The sequence below is a fragment of the Martes martes genome, assembly GCF_963455335.1.
Source record: "Martes martes genome assembly, chromosome: 10".
In the NCBI taxonomy this organism is placed as follows: Eukaryota; Metazoa; Chordata; class Mammalia; order Carnivora; family Mustelidae; genus Martes; species Martes martes.
In genome coordinates, this window is record NC_137898.1 from 7,235,371 (window position 1) to 7,259,301 (window position 23,931).

At 49.9% G+C, this 23,931-nt stretch overlaps 1 protein-coding gene across 3 annotated transcripts; it reads left to right on the forward strand.

Moving 5' to 3' along the window:
* The first annotated feature begins 516 nt into the window (after positions 1-516).
* Positions 517-6,743, forward strand: BATF2 (basic leucine zipper ATF-like transcription factor 2). 3 transcript variants are annotated; one of them, XM_080817278.1, is made up of 4 exons: positions 557-713; positions 1,434-1,528; positions 2,022-2,123; positions 5,088-6,743. In XM_080817278.1, the coding sequence occupies exons 2-4, from the start codon at positions 1,451-1,453 to the stop codon at positions 5,754-5,756; spliced, it is 849 nt and encodes a 282-aa protein (XP_080673404.1). In that variant the 5' UTR covers positions 557-713; positions 1,434-1,450; the 3' UTR covers positions 5,757-6,743. The 3 variants fall into 3 exon arrangements, with proteins under 3 accessions (XP_080673405.1, XP_080673404.1, XP_080673403.1); XM_080817277.1 differs by having other exon boundaries at positions 622-713; positions 5,085-6,743; XM_080817279.1 differs by lacking the exon at positions 1,434-1,528 and having other exon boundaries at positions 517-713; positions 5,085-6,743.
* The last annotated feature ends 17,188 nt before the right edge of the window (positions 6,744-23,931 follow it).

A 23,931-nucleotide genomic window follows, 5' to 3' on the forward strand; every position in this document is an offset into this window, starting at 1 on the left:
AACACAGTAATTTATCCATCTGTTCTCCTACTTAAGGGCCATTGCTTATTTTTGCACACTCGCCTCAACATTGGTCTCAGAGGGTTTGGGGGTGGTTGTATTGTCTTGCTTGGTTCCTCCGTGAAGCTGTGAATAGCTATTTGTACCATCCCCCTACACTGGTTAGAGATGAGGAAACTAAGACTCAGAGAGGGTGAATCACCTTCTCAAAGCCGCGCAGCTCCAACGGGCCAGAGGTGGGCTGCGAACGTGGACGTTTGGCAATTCCAGAGCCCAGAGGCTCTCCCATGTCCCACATGAGCCCTGGGCTCCCCATTGGCTTCCCCTCTTGGCTCTGTGCCTGGCCGCCTGCTCTCCCTCCCCCAGGACACCCTCCCCCTAACAGGCTTTTGGTCTCCCCTCCTCTGGCCACCCTCCCTCGTTCTCCTTCCAGAAAAGGGACCCAACCGGAAGGCCAGTTCGTGTTAGGAAATTCCAGCCACGTGAGCCAACCCGAGCCAGGGATTCTGAGCAGCCGGTGGCTTTAGAAGAAACTGAAACTTGGTTTGCTGGGGGCGGAGTGGTCACCGGGGATTTAAAGAGCTGCCACTTCCTTGGGCCCCCAGAGGGCACTGGGAGGTCACAGTGGCAGAGGGACACCCGAACTGAGCCTCTGCCCGCCCCCTGCCTAAGCCATGCACCTCTGTGGGGGCAATGGGCTGCTGACCAGGACGGTGAGTACAGGGAACCAGGGACAGGGGATGAGAAGGGGAATAGGGCCAAGTGTCCCCAGTTCCCAGGCAGGGAGGAACGTGTTCAGAGCTTCTAGTCCCAGCTCTGTACTTCTGGGCGGTGTGACCGTGGGACCCACATAAACCCTCTCTGGGCTTCAGTTTCCCCAGGTGATTGAAATGTGGGCTTTCCTGCTCTCACAGGACAGAGCCAGGTTCCCGTTTAGAATGTGGCTTCTGAATAGGGCTGTCCCCTCACCCATCCCTCCCCCCACTGCCCTTATGAGAGGATTCTATTCCCTCCCCAAATTCTCTGGCGTGGCTTCCCTTGGAAGCCCTGTTCCTCTCCTAGGACCCAAGTACCAGAAGCCCACTTCCTTCTGTCAAGCACAGGTCTTTCCGCCGCCAGTCTCTTCGCCCTCCCAGCACCTGCAGTGGTTTTCTTGTGACCATGAACTGAGCAGCATGGAGTCCTCAGCCAGGGAGGGCAGGGTCTTATCTGAGCTCCCTACACTCAGAACACACCTGCAGAGTGACCTAGGGGAAGGGGGATTTGGGCTGTGGGGCTCCAACATTCTCTCTTGCCTGACCTTCCAAAACTTTGGGCATTGGGGTTAAATATTTTGTCTAAGTTTCATGGACCAGGACCCCTTAATGTGGGGCCCAGGGGAGGGGGAGGGGCACTGCTGGGGAGCTTCGGGTCCACTCATGCATTCCTTCCAGGTTGCGGCCACACTAGAATGCCAGCAACTGGAGGGCAGGGATTTGTGCCTGCTCGATTTGCGGTTCTGTCTCCCTCGCTCAGTGCCCAGCATACAGTAGGTGCTCCATAAATGTCTGTTGAGTCCCTGAATATAAGCTTCGGGCTTGGGCTGGACATGGGCTCACGGAGCCAAATCGGACCCTGGTCCTGACCTTGCAGACAAGGCGCACGCCTGCTTTATGGCTCTTGCACAGATGAGGCGGTGGGGCTCAGAGAAGGGGGCGATTTGCCCAGAGCCAGATGGCTGCTAAGGAGAGCGTAGGCGTGAAGTCAGTTCTGTCTGCATTCGAACTGAGGCTTTGGGCTTCTCCGTTTGTCATCCCCCATCGGGAGCTGTAAGCAGGATGTGTGGGTGAGGCAGGTGTTGCAACAAGGTGTGCCACGCGAGCGATGCCGTGTGTGGGTGCCCAGGAAGCCAGAGGGGGTCCTCTAGGAGACGGGAGACCCTCGGGGAATTGGATCGGGGAGGGTGTGGCTTTACAGATGGCCGGGTCAGAGGGTGCAGGCACCTGCCGGAACCCTTGAACTCTCTGCCTCACACCCTGCAGGACCCCGAGGAGCATCAGAGGCTGAAGAAGAAACAGAAGAACCGCGCAGCCGCCCAGCGCAGCCGGCAGAAGCACACGGACAAGGCGGATGCCCTACACCAGGTCAGGGATGCCTTCCTTTCCCTACCCTTGACTCCACTTACCTGGCCTGGCTGCCTCTTCTCCATCCCTGTCTCCCTGCCTGTGAGCAGCTCCCCCTCCGTGGCTGTGTGTTTCCAGGTCGCCTGAGTCGGAGAGAGGTGCTGAGTACAAACCGTGCCAGACTCGGGGTGGCTTCTGGGGACACAAAGGTGTGTCCGAGGCCCAGCCCTGCCCTTAAGGTGCCCCGGATCTAGGGACAGGAGACAAGCACTCACCCTAGGAGAAACTGGTTCAGGGTGAAGAGGGATTGGCTTTATAGCCCCAGCCCGTGGCGCTCATAGCTACAAGTCACTTCCTTCGCTGAGCTTCGCTGTCCTCATCCAAAAATGGGGACCACAACCCCTGCCCACAGGCAGGACCCTTGTGGAGACTAGAGGAGGCAAAGGACCCCAGTGGGTGGTGGCCAGGGGGCGGGGGTAGGGCTCCACTCTCCTTGCCTTTTAACCTTGGATGGTAACTTGACCTTGGGTGGTAACCTGACCCTTGGAGCTTTTCTTCTTCCTCTGTGCAGAGAGAAAGGACATCACCAGTTCCAGCCCGGGGAAGGGGATTCAGAGCTGGGCTCAGGACGTGGCCCTTGGGAAAGCTGCTTACACCTTAGGCCTTAGAGCACTGAGTGAAACTCACAACCCTCCCTGCCAAAGGTCCTATGCTGTCTCCTCCCTTAACCCCACACCCTTTCTTCTCTGTTCCTTCACTGGCCACACACACCCAGCCATTCTGCAGAGACCATTCCCTCTAGCCTCAGATCACAGTCCGGCTAGATCCTCACTCTTTCCGGCTGTTTGGTTTAAATGTCAGCTCCTCAGAAGGCTCTTCCTAAACCACCTGATCTCCAGACCCAGCTGCTACCTGTTACTCTGCTCTGGTTTTCTTACTTACAATTTTAGAGGTCTGTTGCTTGTCTCCCTCACCAGACTGGAAGCACCGAGCAGGCAGGGCATGATTTTGTCCCCTGCTCTTTCCCCATCACCTGTAACAGTGCCCGACAAATAAAAGGAACTCAGTCATGTCCTGTGGAGCAGATGACAGAGTCAGAATAAAGCGCTCTAGGAGCACCTGGGTGGGGCACCACACAGGTCGCGGCATCGGGGAGTTCATGGGGATGGAGTCTGAGCTGGTCTTAAAGGATGCATAGGAGTTTTCCAAACGGATGAGGGTAGGAAAAGGCATTGCCGGCAGATGAAATAGCGCTGGCATGAGCGTGTGTGAGTGAGAACCAGGGCACCGTCCTGGCAGGGTGGAGACTTCATGCATTCACGTGTTCCTTCCTTCTAGAAAGGTCTATTGAGTGTCTCCCGTGTGGCAGGTACAGTTCTCAGCATTGGCGATGCAGCTGTGGACACAGCAGACAAAAGCCTACCCCACATTCTCCAGGGCTCATATTTTCATGGGGGAGCCAGACAGAAAATAAATGATCCGTGAGGGATTTGGGATGTCAGCTGGTGATGAGCACTGTGGGGCCAAGTACAGCAGGGAAGAGACAAGGGAGCGGGGAGGGCGGGGTGATGAAACTGGGGACGCCTTCCCTGAGGAGGTAACACGTGAGTGGCCTGGAGGTGGCGAGTGAACATAGGAGGGACCCAGCGAGTGACTCCGTTTCTGGAGGTGAATTGAAGCCTTTGGAGAATTTAGGTGAGAGGTGACCTAATGCCAGGTTTTAAAAATATCATTCCGCATGCAGAGACCAGCCCGGGAGTAGGGCTGCTGGTGGTTTTGAGGCTTGTTAGCATTTTGAGTTCAGGCCCGCAGCAACTTTTTTATGTAAAACACCCTTGTGGCTTCTCCTTTTAAAAACTGTCCGCAAAAAGGCCGCCTGTGTGGCTCCACGGGTTCCTGGTTTCGGCTCAGGTCATGAGGGTCATGAGATCGAGCCCCGCACGGAGCCCGGCTGGGGCCCTGTGCTCCGCAAGGAGTCGGCTTGAGCTTCTGTCTCTCCCCCTCCCCCGCTCACGCAGGCTCTCTCTCTTTCAAATAAATGAAAAAAGGAAAATAAATAAAAGATAAATAAAAAAATTGTCCACAAAAGCAGTGATGTAGGGGAGGGACCCAGAGGAAGTCACTCACCCTTTGGAGCTGTGGAAAGGAAGTTCTTTCATTGCCGTCACTATAAATGGTCGTTTAGAAACTGCTTGCTCTCAGTGGGTAAGCAGAACCCAGAGTCCAGCAGGACAGAACCTACCAGATGCTGGTTCAGGAGTGCCGAGTAGAATGTTCTGGTGCAAACACCACCCGGGGCTCCTCCCACAGTGCCTCCGTGAGTCAGTTCTGGGCACTAGGGAGGTCTGACAGGGGCATGAAGCCGCCTAGAGGTGTGCAAGACAGAATGACCTCCAAGCTGTCATGAGAAGGCCACGTCAGGATTGGCCCGGGGGAGGAGGTGCCGGCAGAGTGTGCGGGCAGAGGAGACAGGAAATGTGAGGTAGCAGAGTCCACCAGAGGGACAGGAAGTTCAGGGGAGCGGGAGACGTCAGACAGATACAGCTGGAGGTGTGAGCTGGGGCCATGGTGCACAGGGAGGCATGGGAGCCTTTAAAGGTCTTGAACTTGAACGTTCAGTTGATGTCATAATTACCAAATGGTTCCTCTGGGCCAAGAGAACAGGGTGGTTTCAGGGATGCCCTAGTCAGGAGGCTGGTGGAGTTTTCAGGCGAGTGGAGGTGGCCAGCTGGTGGAGACCAGCCGGCTCAGGGGACTGGAGGTGGGATTGGAGTGCAGGCCAGTCTGAGCCCCAGTAGGAGCAGAATGGGTGAGACGGGCTGGGTGGTTGTGGGAGAGCCGGCCAGAGGGGAGCCAAGGGGCCCCCGCTCAGGCATTTGGACAGCAGTATACCTTTCCACCTAAGTTCAGGATGCTGGGGGCAGGGTACAAGGCACGTGCTGGCTGACATCCCCTCCCCCACCCATCTGCTTCTGCCCCCAGCAGCACGAGACCCTGGAGAAGCACAACCACGTGCTGCGGAAGGAGATCCAGGCCCTGCAGGCCGAGTTGGCATGGTGGAGCCGGACCCTGCGCACACACGAGGGCATGTGCCTCATGGACTCTGCCACCTGCTTGGCTCCGGTAACCCCTGGCAGCTGGGGCCAGACGGAGCGGCCCCTGGATCCCATGCTCCATGGACAACATGGCTGCCAAGAGCCCCTGGGCCTGTTCCAGACCCCAGTCTCCTCTCCCTCGGCTCACCGACTCTCCCCAGATCCGCAGCCTCACAGTTCGCCTGGCCTCCCCCTGTCCCCTCTGCCCTCTCTGTGCCTTGGCTCTCCTCCTACCCAGCTGTCCCCCAGCCCTGTCCAGTCAGCCTCACCCCTTGGCTCCAGCCTTCCAAGGCCTTCCTCTGAGCTCGACACCCTCCTGCCCAGCCCCCCAGCCCTATGCGGCCCTCTACAGCCCCTTGTGATGGAGCACCCCACCAGCGGGAAGCTGGGGTCCTCCCCTGACAATCTCTCAGTGGCTCTGGGGCTGGCCTGCCTGCAGGGTAGGGAGCACAAGCCTGCGGTGCTCTCGGCTGCACATCAGCTCGGGCTCAGTGTGGATCCCAGCCCCCACCCCCTCTTGGCCTCCCCCCTGCTCTCCTCTGCTCAAGTCCACTTCTAACCCATCCCTGGGAGCTGAGCTAGCTCCTTCCCTGGGCTGAAGTAGCAGCCTTAGCACACAGGCATCTCCTCGTCTTCCATTGGAGGTTGCCTTTCTTGGCTGACCAGCTGGCCCACCATTTCACCAGGAAAAGAACGTCATCGCTGCTGCCCAGCACTCCGCCGGGCCCTGTGACTGCCATTATCTTATTTCAACTTCATGGTCATTCCGCAAAAATCCAGATGATCACTCCACCTTTTTAGATAAAGAGACAGAGGCCAGAGAAGCCGTGTGACGTGTCCAAGGTCACAAAGTCTTTTTTTTTGGGGGGGACGTGAAACACCACCATCTGCTCTTCCTTCTCCTGGTGGGATCCTGACCTGGGCACCCTAGGAGCTAAAGTCCTAGAAACTGGGGGCTGGTATGAGGAGGTTTACGTGCCGGGAGCAGGGAGGAGCTTTTTCTTCTGGTTTTCGATTCCCAGAGCCATGGACAGTTCCTGAAACCCCGCCCTAGCTGGGGCTAGTCCAGAGTCCAAGCCTGGATGGGGAGAGGCCAGGCAGGGGCCCAGAAGGCCCGGAAGTGGACTCTTTCTCCCCTAGCAATGTTTTCAGTGCCAAGGAACTGAACCTGTAGTCTGGAGTTGGGGAGAAGCCTGGAACAGTCCCCCTCCACCCCCCAGGGATTTCTGCAGGAGGGGCACCGATAGCCATACCAAGACCTCTGGAAGATTCTCCGAGGTCAGCTCTCCAGGCTATTCCCCAATAGCTCCCTGCCTCTCCCAGGCAGGAGCTCAGCTGCAGTATCGCTGGGATGGGGTTATGGGGAGGGGTTCTCACTCAGACTCAGGACAAGCTCTGTAACGGGCCTGAGATGAGAAACCCCAATTCTTCCCCCAGATTTTCACACACATGTAAACAGACACTATGCTGGTATTTGACACACTCCAGGACACTGAGCGCAAGTCTCGGCAGACATGTTATGGTAAATAAATTAAAGTGTTTTCCGATTCTTTTTGCTTTTGCCCATTCATTAAATCTCTGGTTGTATGCGGCACGGTTGAAACTGAAGGGCCTTTGAGAGAAGAGGGACTAATCCTCCTCTAAACTCTATTTAGAGGTGGGCAATCCCTCGTAGACCTTCCCATTTAACCCCCTCTGAATATCGCAGAGGAGGAAGCTGAGACCCAGAGACGGGCGGCACTTGCCCAGGACCACACAGCTAGACCAAGTGTGATGGTTGCAGGATTGTGGATGGTGCCACAGCCGGGGTCAGCACAGGTTCACGGAGAGCAGACTGGTGGGAGGAAAGCCAAGGTGCTTTTGATTGGGGGTCAGCTAGAGTCTGGAATGAGAGTCCATATAATGCACCATGCACCAGGACTCAACGAGGAGTAGGGTGTATATGTGCGAGGATACCGTGGTCTGGCTTGAGTCCATATACCCTAAAATTTGTCAGATACTGTGCTGGGTTAACTCCAGGTTATGCCTCTAATAGGCCTCTAATAACTCTGTGAGGTAGGTATGGGCATTACTCCCATTATTCAGAAGGGGAAACTGAGGCCTGGGAGTGTTAAGTACCAAGCCCAAGGACACATAGCCAGGAAGTGGCACAGACCTGATGGGACATCGGGAGCACTGTGTTCATTGAACACAGATAATCCTGCCTTCTACCTACCCCATACTCCTCCCATGAGCCCAGCTTGAAGGGGCCGGCACGTACTTATCAATGTGACCCAAGGCATTAAAACCCTACCTTAAGCTCAAAACATAAAAGAGGGAGGGAGGTGACTAAATTAACTTTGATGCATTCCTATAATGGGCCGCTGAAGAGATGTGAGGAAAAAAGAATGCTTTGAAGAATAGTAAATGAGATGGGGAAACGCTCACAACACATGAGGCAGAAAAAAATAGAATGTGTAACTGTCACTATGGTTTGATATTATGTTTATTTAAAAATAGAAAAAGAAAAGGAGTGGGTGGAGATGTTGTAGGATTCTTGGGAAGGGATATGAGCTAATATCTGTGAATCCTCAGATTTGTAAACACAGCTACCGTTATAGCATAAGGCTTCAACATGGTTGAATATATCCTTGGAATTTATTTCTGAATGTATCTATCACTGCTCTGCAAATTACTCCAAAACGTCGTGGCTTAACTGACAAATGTCTTACCATCTCGCAGTTTTTGTGGGGGCAAGAATCTGGGCATGGCTTAGCGTGGGGCATCTGGCTCAGGGTCTTCCACGAGCTCCAATCAAAGTGTTGGTCAAGGCTGCATCCCTGGAAAGGTCACCTGGGGCGGGGAGATCAGCTTCCAAGCTCACTCATTGGCTGTCCGCAGGCCTCAGAGAGTCCACTTCCCAGCCTCCTCACAAGGTTGTTGGCAGGTTTCAGTTCCTTGAGGGCTGCTGGACCAAGGACCTCAGGTTCTTGTAGGCTGTTGACAGGAGCAATTAGTTTCTTGTCATGTGGGCCCTCCCACAGGGCAGCTCAACATGGGAGCTGGCTTTCCTCAGAGCAAGAAAGCTAGAGAGTGAGAAAAGGTGAGCAATACAGAAGCCACAAAAATTTTAGAAATGATCCTGACACTTTTACTGTATTGTAGCCTCAGCCCAATACAGGGGAGGGGATTACACAAGGGCATAAAAACCAGGAAGGGGGGATTACTGGGGATGGTTACCTACCCCATCCTTGGTCAAAACCAGCACTTTCTTGGATCCCGTCTTTTTCCTTTTGTTACCAGCATAGCCGGTAGCTAGCTCTCTTTGGGAAGATCATTTTTCAGAAGGAAACTATTTGGGCCCTTAGTCACAGTGGCTATACCCCCCAGCAATGATCTGGTGGGTTTGGGGTTGTGGCAAGGTCCCTGGCTAGACGCATAGCCCCAAGTTAGCCTTGCAGCAAACACAATGCAGACACTCCCTCCACAGAGCGACCTTTGAAGGGATGCATGGACAGTCAGTGCTGAGATAGCAAGTATGTGCAGGCCAAGAGTCTAACATGCTTTGAAAAATAATCACTCACTGGAGAACTAAAGCTTAAACTCAATTTAAACTCTCTTAGCTTCTGAGATTCACCTTTGTACTCAGTCGAATGATGGATCCATAAAAGATGTGTCTACCCATAACCTATGAATGTGACCTTATTTGGAAAAGGATCTTCGCAGATGTAATTAAGGACCTTAAGATGAGATCATTGTGGATTATCCAGGTGGACCCTAAATTTAATGACCAATAAAAGGAGGTCACCAATAACTGGAAGAGAAGGTGCAGAGGAGAAGCCCACATGGAGACAGAGGTAGGGACTGGAGTTAGGAAACTCCAAACCAAGGAACGTTTGGAACCACCAGAACCTGTAAGAGGCAAAGAAGGCTTCTCTTTGTGGCCTTCCAAAGGAGCATGGAAACAGGGAAAGCAGAAAGGAGGCTGTTGCAGTCATCCAGGTGGGTGGTGATGGTAATCATGACCAGGGTGGTAGTGGAGAGGTGGTAATCAGAGATCACATTCAGGGTATGCTCTGTAGATATAGCTGATGGGAGATGCTCATGGACTGGATGTAGGGAAACGGAGCAAGGAAGCATGATGATGCTGTTGGAGGCCTGAGTAGTTGGTGTCTGGTGGTTTCAAAGAACAAGAAAGATTGGAAGAGGAGCAGTTTAGAGTGTGGGGGGACAAAATCAGGAGGCCTGTCTTGGCAATCTTAATTTGAGATGCCTGTTTGTCATCCAACTAAATAGAAAAGAGTTTAGAGAGCAGGGTAATGGTCAAGACCGAGTATATCAATTTGGAAGCCAGCAATGTAAAAATGGATGCATGGACAATGGGGACTAGGCAAGGTGACTCCTGAGGACCTTTGCAGCTGTGACTCTATGAGGACTTCCTCTTCTTCTGCCCCCAGACTCTCTCAGCCTGGCACTCCTTCCCTCATCACCCTGGCATGCCCAGAATCTGCCCCCTGCCTTTTCTCTTTAGATGCTTTTTCCTCTAGGAAGCCTCCTGTGATCTTCCAAGGTAAAATTAACCCCCTTTCCCTCAGACTCCTATCATACCCATCTATCATTTTCTTTCTTGTGTGACCGTGCCTTCCTATCTTTTTATCTCCCTCAATGGCAGCAACCAGTCTGGCACATCATGAGTACTTTTTTTCTTTTTTAAAGACTTTATTTTGGGGCACCTGGGTGGCTCAGTGGTTAAGCCTCTGCCTTCAGCTCAGGTCATGATCTCAGGGTCCTGGGATCCAGCTCCACATGGGTCTCTCTGCTCGGCGGGGAGCCTGCTTCCTCTCACTCTCTATCTGCCCCTTTGCCTACTTGTGATCTCTCTCTCTATCTCTGTGTCAAATAAATAAATAAAATCTTTTTTTAAAAAAATATTTTATTTTTATGTAGTTTCTGCACCTCACATGGGGCTCGAACCCACATCCCCAAGATCAAGAGTCACATGCTCTACAGCCAGGTGCCCCAGCATCATGAATACTTTTAAATGGCCCACGCATTGGAAGGCAGTAAAGCATGATGGTTAGAGAACTTGAGCTCCAATGCCAGACGGGATAGGATTCATGTCCCAGCTCACATCCCACTACTTCCTAGGTCAACTTCTTCAAGCCTCTGTTTCTCATCTGAAAAATGGGAATTCAAAAACGTACCACATTCCACCCAATATATATGTATGTATGTGTATACATATCCATATATCCATGTATATGTAATATCTTATATATTATGGAAAGACATCTGTTCATCTAGAGATATGAGCAAGAATGTTTATATCAGCGATATTCATAGTGGTAGAAAACTTGAAACAACTCAAATGCCCCATCAGCAGTAGAATGAATAAATTGCGGAATTTTATTTTTAAGATTTTATTTATTTATTTGACAGAGAGAGGCACAGCGAGAGAGGGAACACAAGCAGGGAAAGCAGCAGGCAGAGGGAGAAGCAGGCTTCGTGCTGAGCAGGGAGCACGATGTGGGGCTCAATCCCAGGACCCTGGGATCATGAACTGAGCTGAAGGCAGCTGCTTAAATGACTGAGCCACCCACGTGACCCTAAATTGTGGAATGTTTTACACAAGGTAATACTACATGGCAACAAGGGTAAATAAACTACAACTATCTAGAACAATATGAACAAACTTCACAAACGTAATGTTGGGCTATAGAAGCCAGACAAAAAAGGGAAGACAGTCTGTATGATCCATTTATGTAAATAAAGTATAGAAGTAGGAAAAAAGTAATCTATGCTGGGGCGCCTGGGTGGCTCAGTGGGTTAAAGCCTCTGCCTTCGGCTCAGGTCATGATCCCAGGGTCCTGGGATCGAGCCCTGCATCGGGGGGGGGGGGGTCTCTGCTCAGCAGGGGGCCTGCTTCTCCCTCTCTCTCTGCCTGCTTGTGATCTCTGTCTGTCAAATAAATAAAATATTTTTAAAAAAGTAATCTATGCTGTCAAAAGTCAAGGCAGTGGTTACAGTTGGAGGGTAGCACCTGGAAGGGGAGATGAAAGGCCTTCTTGGGTGATGATAATGTTCTATATCTTGATCTTTGTTTTGGTTGGACGTATGAAATGGATTCACTGTATGAAACTTCGTTAAGCTGTACATTTATCATCTGTGCTCTTCATTACGTCTGATAGACTTCAGTAAAAAGAGGCTAAATGTAAGGAGGATATCACAGTCTCTGGCATATAGTAAGTGCTCGATAAATGTTAGTTATCGTGAAGGAATGAGTGAAAGGGCCCACATGGCTGTCCAGTGAAATCCATTAACAATCAGAACCATGGACAGATCAGAATCTGCTCTCAAGGAAAGCTGGAAGGGAAGAAATTGGTCTTGGGTCAGCTATAAAGGACTGGAAGCAGGAGAGAATCTGAGACCTTTCCTCTTGGATTAGTGGTTCAGTGCCTTTTGGGGGGCATCCTACAACGCAGAAAGAAGACTATTGCTAGGGGACTGTGGGTATCTCTGTGTGCGCTCATGCAGAATTTCATTCCATTTTGAAAGGTCTGCAGCCTATTGTTTTTCTACACCAGTGAATACTGAAATCTCCCTGGAGAGGTCATTCTTAGATCTAGCATATTCAGTGGCTTGCTCAGGCTCTGCAGGCTCTGTTCACTGTCTTGGGCTTGTGTTTACCTGGTTAGGGGAGACACGGAAGAGACCCTAGGCAGGGCAAAGGTAACCAACGACAGAGATCTTCTCTCAGTCAAGCCCAGGTTCTATGAAGAAAGGTATATTTTGGAGTCCCTGGGTGCCTCATTCATTAAGCGTCTGCCTTCAGCTCAGGTCGTGATCCCAGGGTCCTGGGATGGAGACCCGCATTGGACTCCCTGCTTGGCAGGAAGCCTGCTTCGCCCCTCTCCCACACCCCCTGCTTGTGTTCCCTCTCTCACTGTGTCTCTCTCTGTCAAATAAATAAAATTTAAAAAAAAATAAGAAAGGTATATTTTGTTATCAATTTAATGCTTTATTTGATAGTGAGTTCCCATTACTAGGAATATCCACACAGAGGCTGCACAACTACTTGTCAGGATATTGCAAGAACTCCTGCAAAATGAAAAACTTAACTTAGGTGACTGCCAAGGGCATCCCAAAGCTAAAATTCTCTTATTTAATTCAACACATTTCCTTAAAGGCATGAACTTCTTCTCTATCCATTACCCACCCCTCATCGTACTTTTCTTTTTTCCTAAGGATTAAAATATTTCATGCTCAGTAGGAACTTTGAAAAGTGTGTATGTGTGTGTGGGGGGGGGTATCCATACCATTGAATATTACTCAGCAATAAAAAGGAATGAACTACAGATACACTTAACAACTTTGATGGATCTCAAGGGCATTATGCTGAATGAAAAAGGCCAAATCTCAAAAGGCCACACACTGCATGATCTCACTTATGGAACATTCGCAAAATGAGGAAATTATAGAGATGGAACACAGATTAGTGGTTGCAAAGGGTTAGGGATGGTTGGGGAGGAGATGGGTGTGGCTATAAAGGGTTGCATCTTTGAGTTGATGGAACAATTCCGTACCTTGCATGTGGTCATTACATGAATTCACACACCTGATAAAATGATTCTGAACTATACACGCACTTTATAGCAATGACACTTCTCTGGTTTTAATATTGTACAAGGTCAGGAAAGATGTAATCATTGAGAACAACGGATGAAACGTATAAGACCTCTTTGGGCTGCCTTTGCAATTTCTTGTGAATCTATAATTATTTACAAAAATACACAAAATAAAGGGCGCCTGGGTGGCTCAGTGGGTTAAAGCCTCTGCCTTTGGCTCAGGTCATGATCCCAGCATCCTGGGATCGAGCCCCATATCGGGCTCTCTGCTCAGGGAGCCTGCTTCCCCTCTCTCTCTGCCTGCCTCTCTGCTTACTTGTGGTCTCTGTCTGTCAAATAAACAAATAAAATCTTTTTAAAAAATAAATAAACAAAATAAAATTTATTAATATAAAAAGCTTTTAGAGCAGAGCAAAGCCCACTGTTGACATTTTAGCATATTTCCTATGAATTATTTTCTTCACACAGTTAGGATCCTATTGTATATAAATTTTGCATCCAGAAATTGTTTTCTTTTTTTTTAAAGATTTTATTTATTTATTTATTTATTTATTTATTTATTTGACAAACATCACAAGTAGGCAGAGAGGCAGGCAGAGAGAGAGGAAGGGAAGAAGGCTCCCTGCTGAGCAGAGAGCCCAATGCGGGCCTCGATCTCAGGACCCTGGGATCATGACCTGAGCCGAAGGCGGAGGCTTTAATCCATTGGGCCACCCAGGCGCCCCTGAAATTTTTTTAATAGAATGGCATAGGCATAAAAAAAAAAAAAGAATAGCATAGGCATTTCCTATATCATTAACTACTCTACTAATACAATCAATGTAATAGTTACGCTCATCACTTGGAAAAATGGATAAATAAACTGTAAGACATTTATACAATAGAATATTACCCAGTGATCAAAAGGAACAAAATGCACCAATATGGATAAATTTCACAAACATTACGCTGAGTGGAAGAAGCCTTACACAAATAGTATACACTCTATGCTTTCATTTGTATAAAGTTCTAAAACAAGCGAACAATCTACGATGGATAAAAATTAGGATAGTGGTAACCTCTGGGGGTGGTAGTGGTGGGTAGAAATGAGGGCAGGGATTGCCTGGGGAGGGGCATGAGGGAACTTTCTGGTGTGTTGGTAATGTTCCATATCTTGATAGGGATTTGGGTTACACAGGTGTATGCGTTTGTTAAGAGGTAGCAAATGTACACTTACGATTTAGGCATTTCATTCATGTAAATTTTATCTCAGAAGAAAAAACTCCTAAGTCAATATGATTTCTATTTAATGAAGTGCATGCGGCAGGATCTACAGGAAGTATACCGATGTCTGCAACTTCTTTGAAAGTCTCAAAAAATCATGGTTGGATGGACGGCAAGAAGGATGGGTAGATGGACGGGTATGTGATGAAGCAAGTAGAATTAAACCAGAATGATAGTCTAGGGAGATAAGTGTACAACTTTTCTATACGTTTGAAGATTTTCATTATATATATAAATATACATATTTTTTAAATTTAGACAAAAGTCACTTGGAATCCTTGGTACAAATGCACAGTGCCCCCCAGCAATGTGATTCTCTGGGCTGGGCCTGGGACCAGTGTCTAGATCATGTTCTTTGGAGGATTCTTGGCACACTTGAACTTCTAAAGGCTCCCAGCTAGGTCCAAACACAAAGTCTTTCCAAGGATCAGCCTTCTAAAGGGGTCTCTCCAGAGTCTCTCTCACCTCCTTGCTGTCCTATGGCTGCTTCTGTCTCTGCTTCTGTCCTATGGCTGACACCACCAGCAGAAACCAACTCTCCCCACTAAATTCACAAAGGCCTCCAAGGTCTAAGCTGAGCCCAGAACGATTCTCTTTTCGGGGTGGTGGTGGGAGGAATGAAACATTCTAATCTGATGGTAGCACATAATACTGAACAGGGAGCACTCCCTGTTCCCCTCCAGATTATAAGGAAGTTCTCAAAACTAACTGGGTCTGCTAAAGCCTGGCCCCCTGGCCATGAGAGGGAGAGAAAACAGAGTGGACAAAGCGCTGGGGTCTGCTCTCTTGTCACTCGTGGATCCGGCTCTGAGCTCAGCTCTTCTAATCTACCAGCTCTTCAGGCCAAAATCACAAGCCAGTCTCCTTCTCTGCGCTCTATATGGAATCACTGTCATGGGTAATGTTCCTGACAACTTGGATGCAAAAATCCCCATGGATGGTCCTGGGCTTGGAGTAAGAAGGGTTGGTCTCCCAAAGCATCGGTTGGTCTGTCTTCATCACATTCAGCCCCTTGCAGGCCATGGCAACGACAGGCCCTGATCGCAAGTGCTTCACCAGGCCGGCACAAAGAAAGGACAGTCCTTCAGGTCCATGTAGCGTTCCTTGAGAAAGTCTTCTGAAGCCTGGATTCGTTTCATAGCAATGGGGAGGAATCCCTTTTGCTCAAAACGCTCAGAATCTCTCCCAAGAGGCTGCACTGGACTCCATCAGGCTTGATGGCAAGGAAGGCATGTTCACTGCTGGCCAAGGACCTGGAGATAGACAGCCCACCGGTTGCAACTCCATCTGGGGGAGCCGGCACTGGAGGAGCCCGGAAGGATTCTGAGGCCTCTTTGAGCATACCTAGCCCAATCCGTTGCATCCCTGAGCATTACAAGTCTCCCGCTTTGGTAGTCACAGGGTTTCACAGCCTTGCAGAGAACCCAGACACCCAACAACACAAAGAAGGAGAAAAAATTGGCCAATCAAATGATAGTTTCCCTTCGGAAACCCCCTTGGTCCTACCCCCAGGGCTGCCTCTCTGTGCCAGTTTTCCCTGTGGCCCCACCAGGCCAGTCTCTGGCCTCCAGCCTCCCCCAGCTGACGGCTGAGGACTATCACCTGGCTCTGGTAATTGACCTGGGAAGCCCAAAGGGAGGTGGCAGGGACTCAGGAGAGGGGGAGCCCCAGGTGCTGCAGGAAGTGGAGCTGTTAATGAACGGGCTCCTTCCCACCCTGGGAGAGGTGGATGGGGAGCTGCAGAGGCCCAGGAAGCAGCAGCTCTTAAAGGAGACAAGACCCCTTTCTGAGCCTATTAGAAAGAGCCATACTATATCCCAGGCTTCTTCACAGGTCACACTCAGGATTCGTTCTGTCCTCTGGGGCTCACTGGCGGAACTACTCAGCGGGAGAGAAGCCTGTTAAGGAACCCATGTGACCAGGGTTCCTCTGAGAAGCCTTAGGGAGTCCCTGGAAGCAAAGGACCGCGAGAGGGCACTCTAATGCCCCCAGCTCCAGCTCCAAACGGGGGGGGGGGGGGGGGGAGGGGGGCGGCGCGACTAAGGAAATTCCAGGAAGGGATCCTCTGAAGGGTTAGGTGGTCAGATGGCTGTGATAAGGAGCAGCAGTGAGGGCCCCTTGATAATGCCTGGCCCACGGCTTGGCTATGAGAAGCACGTGAATTGTAACCACAGCCACATCGAAGGTTCCCTGAGTACGGTCTTCACCAGCAGCATCGTGACGGCCTGGGAACTTTGCATGTTCAATATGCACATGTTCAGGCCCCCTCTCCTTTCCAGACCTATGAATCAGAAACTTGGGGGGCTAATTGCAGCAATCCACAAGCCCTGTAGGTGACTCTGACACGTGCTCAAATTTGAGAACTAGTATGATCAGATTCTGGAGCTAGGCTGCCCCGAAAACTTCGTCCATTCGCATATTCATTCACATTCGTCAAACATTTATTAGCACCTTCTATGAGTTGACGCAGCGTCGAGGGTCACGAGGAGCCCAAAGTGGGACAAATTATAGCTCCCACCCTCCAGGCAGACTGACTAGAAAGTGCAAAGCAGGGCAAGGAGCCGCAGGAAGGAGTCGATCTTTCTGGCTAGAGCGATCCCAGAGGACTTCCCAGAAGAGGAGGGCTTTGAGATGGGCCTTGAAGGATGAGTTAAAATCAACAGAGTAGAAAAGGAAGGCACTTCTAAAACCACATCTAACTTTTATTTTTAAAAATCATTTATTTATTTATTTATTTATTTATTTATTTATGAGGGAGAGCGAGCGCACATAAGCAGGTGGGATGGGGGCAGAGGGAGAGGGAGAGAGAGAATCTTAAACAGGCTCCACACATAGAGCCCCATACGGGGCTTCGTCTCAAGACCGAGATCCTGACCTGAGCGGAAATCCAGAGTAGGATGCGTAGCCCACTGAGCCCCACCAAAACCCAGCTTTTATTTATTGATTGATTTTAAAGATTTTTATTTATTCACTTGAAAGAGAGAGAGAGCATGCGCAGAAGGGACTGGAGGGGTAGGCGAGGCACAGAGGGAGAGGGGGAAGCAGGCTCCCCAATGAGCAGGACCTGAGATCTGAGATCTCAGAGGCCTGAGATCATGTCCTAAGCCGAAGGCAAATGCTTAACCATCTGATCACCCAGGTGCCCCCCAAAACCTAGCTTTTAGAAACACCTTATAGCTTTGGGGATACATTCATGTGCCTCAGCACAAGCTTCTCCATGATCCAGCCCCATCTCCTTCATTAACTCCATCTCCTGCCATTCTACACCTCTATCCTTAGATCCGAGTAAAACTGAGCTTCTCACCGAAGTGCACACACAACATGCTATTTTTTATCTCTGTCTGGGTCTTTTGTCCCTCTGCCTGGAATGCCCTCTTTGTGTCTCTTAGCCCAATAGCCACATATCCTTCAGGACTCCTTTTAGGTCTTTCCTCTTCCAGGAAGTCCTCTCGACTCCTAGCTGGTTAAGAATCATCCTGGGGGTGCGGGGGTGCCTGGGTGGGTCAGTCATTTAAGCACCTGCCTTTGGTTCAGGTCATGATCTCAGGGTCCTGGGATTGAGTCCCACGTTGGGCTCCTGGCTCAGCAGGGAGTCTGCTTCTCCTTCTGCCTGCTGCTCTCCCCTGCCTGTGAGCTCACTTTCTCTCACAAATAAGTAAATAAAATATATATTTTTAAAAAGTAAAAAGCTGCTTTATGTTAATCCCCCCGTTAGAATGAGAACCTACTGGGAGTAGGAATCTTCTTCAACTTTGTGACCCTAGAGCCTAGCACAGTGCCTGGCATGCAGTGTGCATTGCAATAAACAGTCATTTAGCAAAGAAAAGAAGATGTTAAATAGGAGATCTAGGGGAAAAACCATGGCAGGAACGATGTAGAGTCTGACAAGGGGCACATCCTGAAGGCAAAGGCACAAAATGTTTTCCTCTCCCTAAAGCCTGGAACAGAGGAGACCGAGCTCAGCCACCAGGAGCCTCTTGCCACCTGCTTGCTGGCTGGACAGATCTAGCCTGTGTGCTCTGACTCCAATTATCATGTGCCGAGCATTGCTGCTAAAATGTTCCAGTCGGCCAGGCCATGTGTGAATCCACAGAAGTCTCTCTAGCACCGTGGGTCGGTTTATGAGTTGCGGTACGAGTTTATTAATTCTCAAGAATCCCAAGGATACATCAAAAGATGCTCAACATCATTAGTCATGAGGGAAATGCAAATTAGATCTACAACTGGATACCATTAACATCTATAAGAATGGCCAAAAAAAAAAAATTAAAACAGAAAATGGACAAGGACACATGTCAACCAAAACTCTCATACTCTGCAGATGAGAATGCAAACCAGTACAGCCACTCCGGAAAACAGTTTGGTAGTTTCTTACAAAGTCAAACATACACTTGCCGTACAACCCAGCGACCCCCATTCTCAGTATCTATTTGAGAAATATGAAGCCTTTTAAGTTCATATGACAACTGGGATGTCGACCCTTATAGAAGCTCTATTCGAAATTGCCAAAAATGGAAAACAACCCAAATGTCCATCAATAGGCATATAATAAAAAAGTGGTGGAATATCCATACAGTTGGATACATCTTGGCAATAAAAAGGAATGAGCTACCGAGATATACAACATTCATAAATCTGAATGAATCACTCAGAGAAAGAGTGAGAAAGAGCCCAATACCGAAAGGCTACCTATTGGAGAATCCATGTACGTGACAGACTGGAAAAGGCAAAACCCTTGTCAGTGGTTGAGGTAGAAGGGGAGTTTGACTACAAAGGGGTAACCTGCGGTAGATTTTGGAGTGACAAAACCGTTCTCTATTCTGATCTATCCTTGAATCTATGTGTATGTTAAAAAAAAATCATAGACTTGGGGCCCTGGGTTAAGCGACTGCCTTCAGCTCAGGTCATGATCCCAGGGTCCTGGGATGGAGCCCCACATCGGGCTCCCTGCTCAGCGGGAGGCCTGCTTTTCCCTCTCCCATTCCCCCTGCTTGTGTTCCCTCTCTAGCTGTGTGTCTCTCTCTCTGTCAAATTAAATAAAACCTTTAAAAAGATCATAGACATATACACCAACAACAGTAAATTGTACTACATGTAATTTTAAAAAAATGTAATACTAGTTTTGGGGTGCCTGGGTGGCTCAGATGGTTGTATCTGCTTTTGGCTCCGGTCATAATCTCCGGGCCTTGCCATCTATCTGCCAGGGAGTCTGCTTCTTCCTCTCCCTCTGCCTCTCCACCCTGCTCAAGCTTCCTGTCTCTCTCTGTCTCAAATGAATAAATAAAATCTTTTTTAAAAATTAAAAAATAATAAATCATAATAAAAAAATGTCATACCAGTTTCAAGTAAAGAAGAATCCCAAGGGACAAGGCAGTCCTCAGGCCCACAAGTGGCTCCCTTCCCATTGTCTTGTCTGCAGCGACCGATGTCCCAGTGTCTGTGTCCCCTCTAGCTCTTTAGGCAAGGTCAGTGGGTCATACAGCCCTCCTGGCTGGCTCATGATAGCAAGCTACAATCCTCCCATATAGTTTGATCTCAGGGTCATCTCCATAATGGCGGCTAATTTTGTCTTCTTCACTAATGTATTGCCAAAGGGCTAGAAAAGTGCTTCTAGTTATTCAAATAAGTATTTGTTGATTGAGTAAATATTTGTTATCCCTTTATCTGACCAGCTCAGACTTCCTGAATCCACCCTCTTCATTGAACTGCTCATCACAGCCCGCCTTCTCCGATAACACAACTTGCTCTAAGTTCCTCCTGGAATTTTGGCACTTGACATTACTGTTTAGGTGTTGGCTCTGCCCCTTTTCTGGCCCAAGGGTCTCCTACTATCTCAGGTAAGAATTCCTCCCTTTAGTTCCATCCCATCATGGACCCTCAGCCAGAGCCCAGTGGAAGGAGCCTGGCCTCATCACAAAAGATGGTACCCAACCATGGGATTGGTGCCTTCCTCAAACTGGAAAGAAATAAAGTGGACCACCTGGGCTGGAAGGCCACCTCAGGTTCTCCAAGTGCTGCTGTCATGCCTCAACAGCAGTGTGTGCTTGTGTCTGTCCCCTGGCAGACCATTCAGTCTTACTCATTCAAAGTGTTTGTGTGTTCCTTTTATTTCACTTGATACACTGTAATTGTTGATGACAGGAAGTTGGATGTTTGGTCGTTTGGGGTTGTAATAAGACTTTTGGTTAGAATCTCCGGGTTTCTGCCTATTACCCTCCAGTCTGGTTGAAACTAAGGTGCATTTGTGTCCATCGGTTATTTCCCCTGTCCAGCACACCCGACCAGCTGCCATCCTCCGTAGGAAATTATGTACATCACACACAAGTGGCCATTTAAGACTCATAACCTTGCCTACTATAATCTTAGCTACAAATAATATCGAGGTAGGTAGATTACAAGTAAACTGAACAGGCACAGAACAGTTTTCTCCAGCCTCACCAGAATCCTGATTCCTTTACTCTGCATGGACCCCATCCCCTGCCCCTGCTCAAAAAAGGGTCTTTCTCTTGGTTCCCAAGCATGGATTGTGCAAGGGGTATGTGCACAACAGATGCCAGAAGGCTGTGCTGGCCTGGGACTCAAGTCTGACTAGCTTGGTCAACTTTCACTGTGTGCCAAGGAAGGTCAGAGCCACAAATGTGTTAGTTTCAGTCCACAGTATATTCAAGTTTTACAATCAGTTGCCAACTTTTTTAAATTGAGAAATTTCCCGTGAAAATCCGACCTGGCATTACCAGGTCACACTTCCCACAGGCCTCCCTTTAGTGGGACACTGCACAGCAGACGCTTTCTTAAGATGGAGCAGGTGCCCTCCCGAGACCAATTTTCCTCTTGCATCCGCCCTCCGTCCACTTTTTCCCTTTCTTTTCCTGCCTCGCTTTTTCCAGCAATTTATGTGTACTACCCAATAGGAGGTGCTTAGTTTCCTGCGTACAAAAGATACGCAAGAGTCGGCCTCCAAGAGCTTACTATCTGGGCTTGTGGAGTAGAGCTTTTAGGTGGAGGTTGGGGGGACATTCCAAGCAGAGGAACAGCAAGAGAGGTGAAGAGGAAGGCAGAAGAATGCAGGAGGACTATAGGGATGAGCTGGGACCGCGATCATGGTCCATCCATGATCAGGAACGCAGCAAACCCAGCCCTCCTACCCCTCCAGGGATGTGGGGCCAAATCGCTTAATAATTCACAACATGGTCAGAATTTGATCAGCAGGAAGTGGAAGGGAAGGTGCTGGACTTTGAAATCAGAGATCCCTGTTCACGTCCTTGCACCTCCACAAGTCGCTCCCATTCCCAGGCCTCTTTAAAATTAGGGTATTAATAACCGCTTTACAACACCACAGACAGCATCAAAGGAGAGAGAGTACGGAAAGTGCCTGCACGATGTTCCACACGTAGTAGGAACTCCGCGGTAGACACCTCTCGACCAGACCACGGCAGGGACTGAGTGCACGATTAATGAACAACAGTGGACAGGCTGCATAGTGACAAAAAGGCGCCAAGAGCCTGCGTTCCGGCGGGTGGAGCCATGGGTCACTCCCAGCCTCGGCTCCGCCCAACCTTTGGGCGGTGTCGCCGCACCGCGCAGGCGCACATCGTGGCCAGCCTCGGAGAGCGCGCCAACTGGGCGAGGCCAGGAAGAGCATTTGCGCATGCGCAGAACGCCCGGTTGGCCGAGAAAGGGCGCAGGGAGCGCAGCTGCGCGCGCGCAGAACGCCTGGCGGGCGTGCGGCAAGAGCCAAAGCTCGGGCGGGGACTGAGTGAGCTCACGAGCCGCGCTTCGTGCGCAGTCGACGCCGGCCCTTTTCGGGGGCGCTCTCTCGTAGCAGCCCTGCCCGAGGCCACTTTTACGAGGCGCGAAGAACCCTTAGCCTGTGTAAGAGCCCGGCCGGGTCCGGGAAGTTCTTGGGTCTGAGGTAACGGCCCACAGCGGCCTGGTTCTCCCTTGAGGTCGGCGCTTCGTTGCCTTAATTTTCCGAGGGAGAGTTACAGCCCCGGCGCCAGCGCTCCGCAGCTGCACCCCAACCCCGAGGGCCAGGCCGTGGCCGCTTGCGGGCCGCGAGGGTGCGAGGGAGGGCCGGGGCGCGCCGGTGCAGACCCGCTCCCGGGCCGAGCCGAGCGAGGCGCGGAGCTGCCTCTGGCCGCACCCCCTCTTGGAACACCCCCCTCCCCACTCCTTCTGGAACACCTACCCCCTTGGGACATCTCCCCCCTTGGGACCCCCCCCCCGCCCCCACCCCGGGAGGGAAAGCGTGCGCTCGGGTCTGCAGCCTCCCTCGGACCCAGGCTTCGCGGTTGCCCTGAAAGCAAGACTTGTCCCGTGGAGACATTTCTTGTCCCATCTCGTCTTCGGGATCTCAGCGAGTTTCTGCTTTCTAAGGCCTGACTGCACCTCGGGGGTAGAGACTGGAGTCACGGCCCTCGGTGAGACGTCTGTGTTCACTGAATCTTGGCATCGGAGAAAGTGGAAGGATTCCAGCGCGCGTAGCTTCCTGTACCTCCTCGGCTTTTCTGAACTTGATTCCTTCGTTTGCACACCCGCAGGTAGCAAACCCGCCACAGGACCCCAGCAGTCTACCTAAAACCTCTCTCTGGCACCTCGAAATTGGGCATGTCCCAATAAGGACTTCACATCCTCCCCCTCAAAAATTTACTTTGTAAGGCTACCTTTTCCAGGAAGTGGCCCTTTTTTCCTCTTCAATAAGTTACTCAAGTGGCTAGGAATCATCTTTGTTCTCTCTGCCTCCCCTGTCAATTCACGCAGTCATAGCTAGACGACTTCCTGGGCATCTTGCAAACCAGTGACTGTAGACCAGGCTCCTTACCAGCCTCTGCCTTGAACCACAGGCTGGTCCTGGTCTTTTTTTTTTTTTTTTTTAATCTGCTCTTGTTCTGGGTTATTTCCCATATTACAACCAGATACACACATCTTTAACTCACCGCTGTGTGGTCATTTCTTTATTATACCCTTCAGTGCCTTCCTATTGTTTTTAGGATAGACTCCGTGAGTCATAACCTGGACTGTAAGTAAGGCCTTCATCCCTTCCCTAGCTATAGCTTCTTAGATGATCTCATCTGTTCAGTAGCTTTAAATACCATCTAAACACTGATGACTTAAATTTTATTTCCATCCTGATTTCCATCCTTTGCACACTAGGCGACCACCCCCTTGGCATATCCACCAAGATGTCTGAAAGTCCTCTCAGACTTAACCAAAACAGAATGATGGGCGTTTTCTCCACAAATCTCTCTCCCTAGAATCCTTGCCCAGCTTAGTAAAGGGTATGTACCAGTATCTACCTAATAAAATACCAAAGGCTAAAAACATAAGAGCCATCCTTGATTCCCACACCTAGGCCATCAGTCTAAAATATACCCCAACTTCAACTATTCACTAACTACTGAAACTCCTCAGTCAAAATGAGTAGCATCTTTCCCCTGGATTACTACAAAAGCTTCCTGACTGGTTCCCTGCTTCTACTCTTACCCTTGTATAGTTCATCTTTCTTTTCTTTTCTTTTTAAGATTTATTTATTTATTTTAGAGAGAGAGTACATGAGTGTGGGTTGGAGGGCAGAAGGGAGGGAGAGAGAATCTCCAGCAGACTCCCCACCCAGCTTGGAGCCCAACGCGGGGGTCTATCTCATGACCCTGAGATTATGACCTGAACCAAAATCAAGAATTGGACACTTAGCCAACTGGGCTACCCAGGTGCCCCATGTACAGTTCATCTTTCTTTCTTTCCTTTTTTTTTCTTTTAAATATTTTATTTATTTATTTGAGAGAGAGAGAGATCACAAGTAGGCAGAGAGGCAGGCGGAGGGGGTGGGGAGCAGGCCCCCCCGCCGAGCAGAGAGCCCGATGTGGGGCT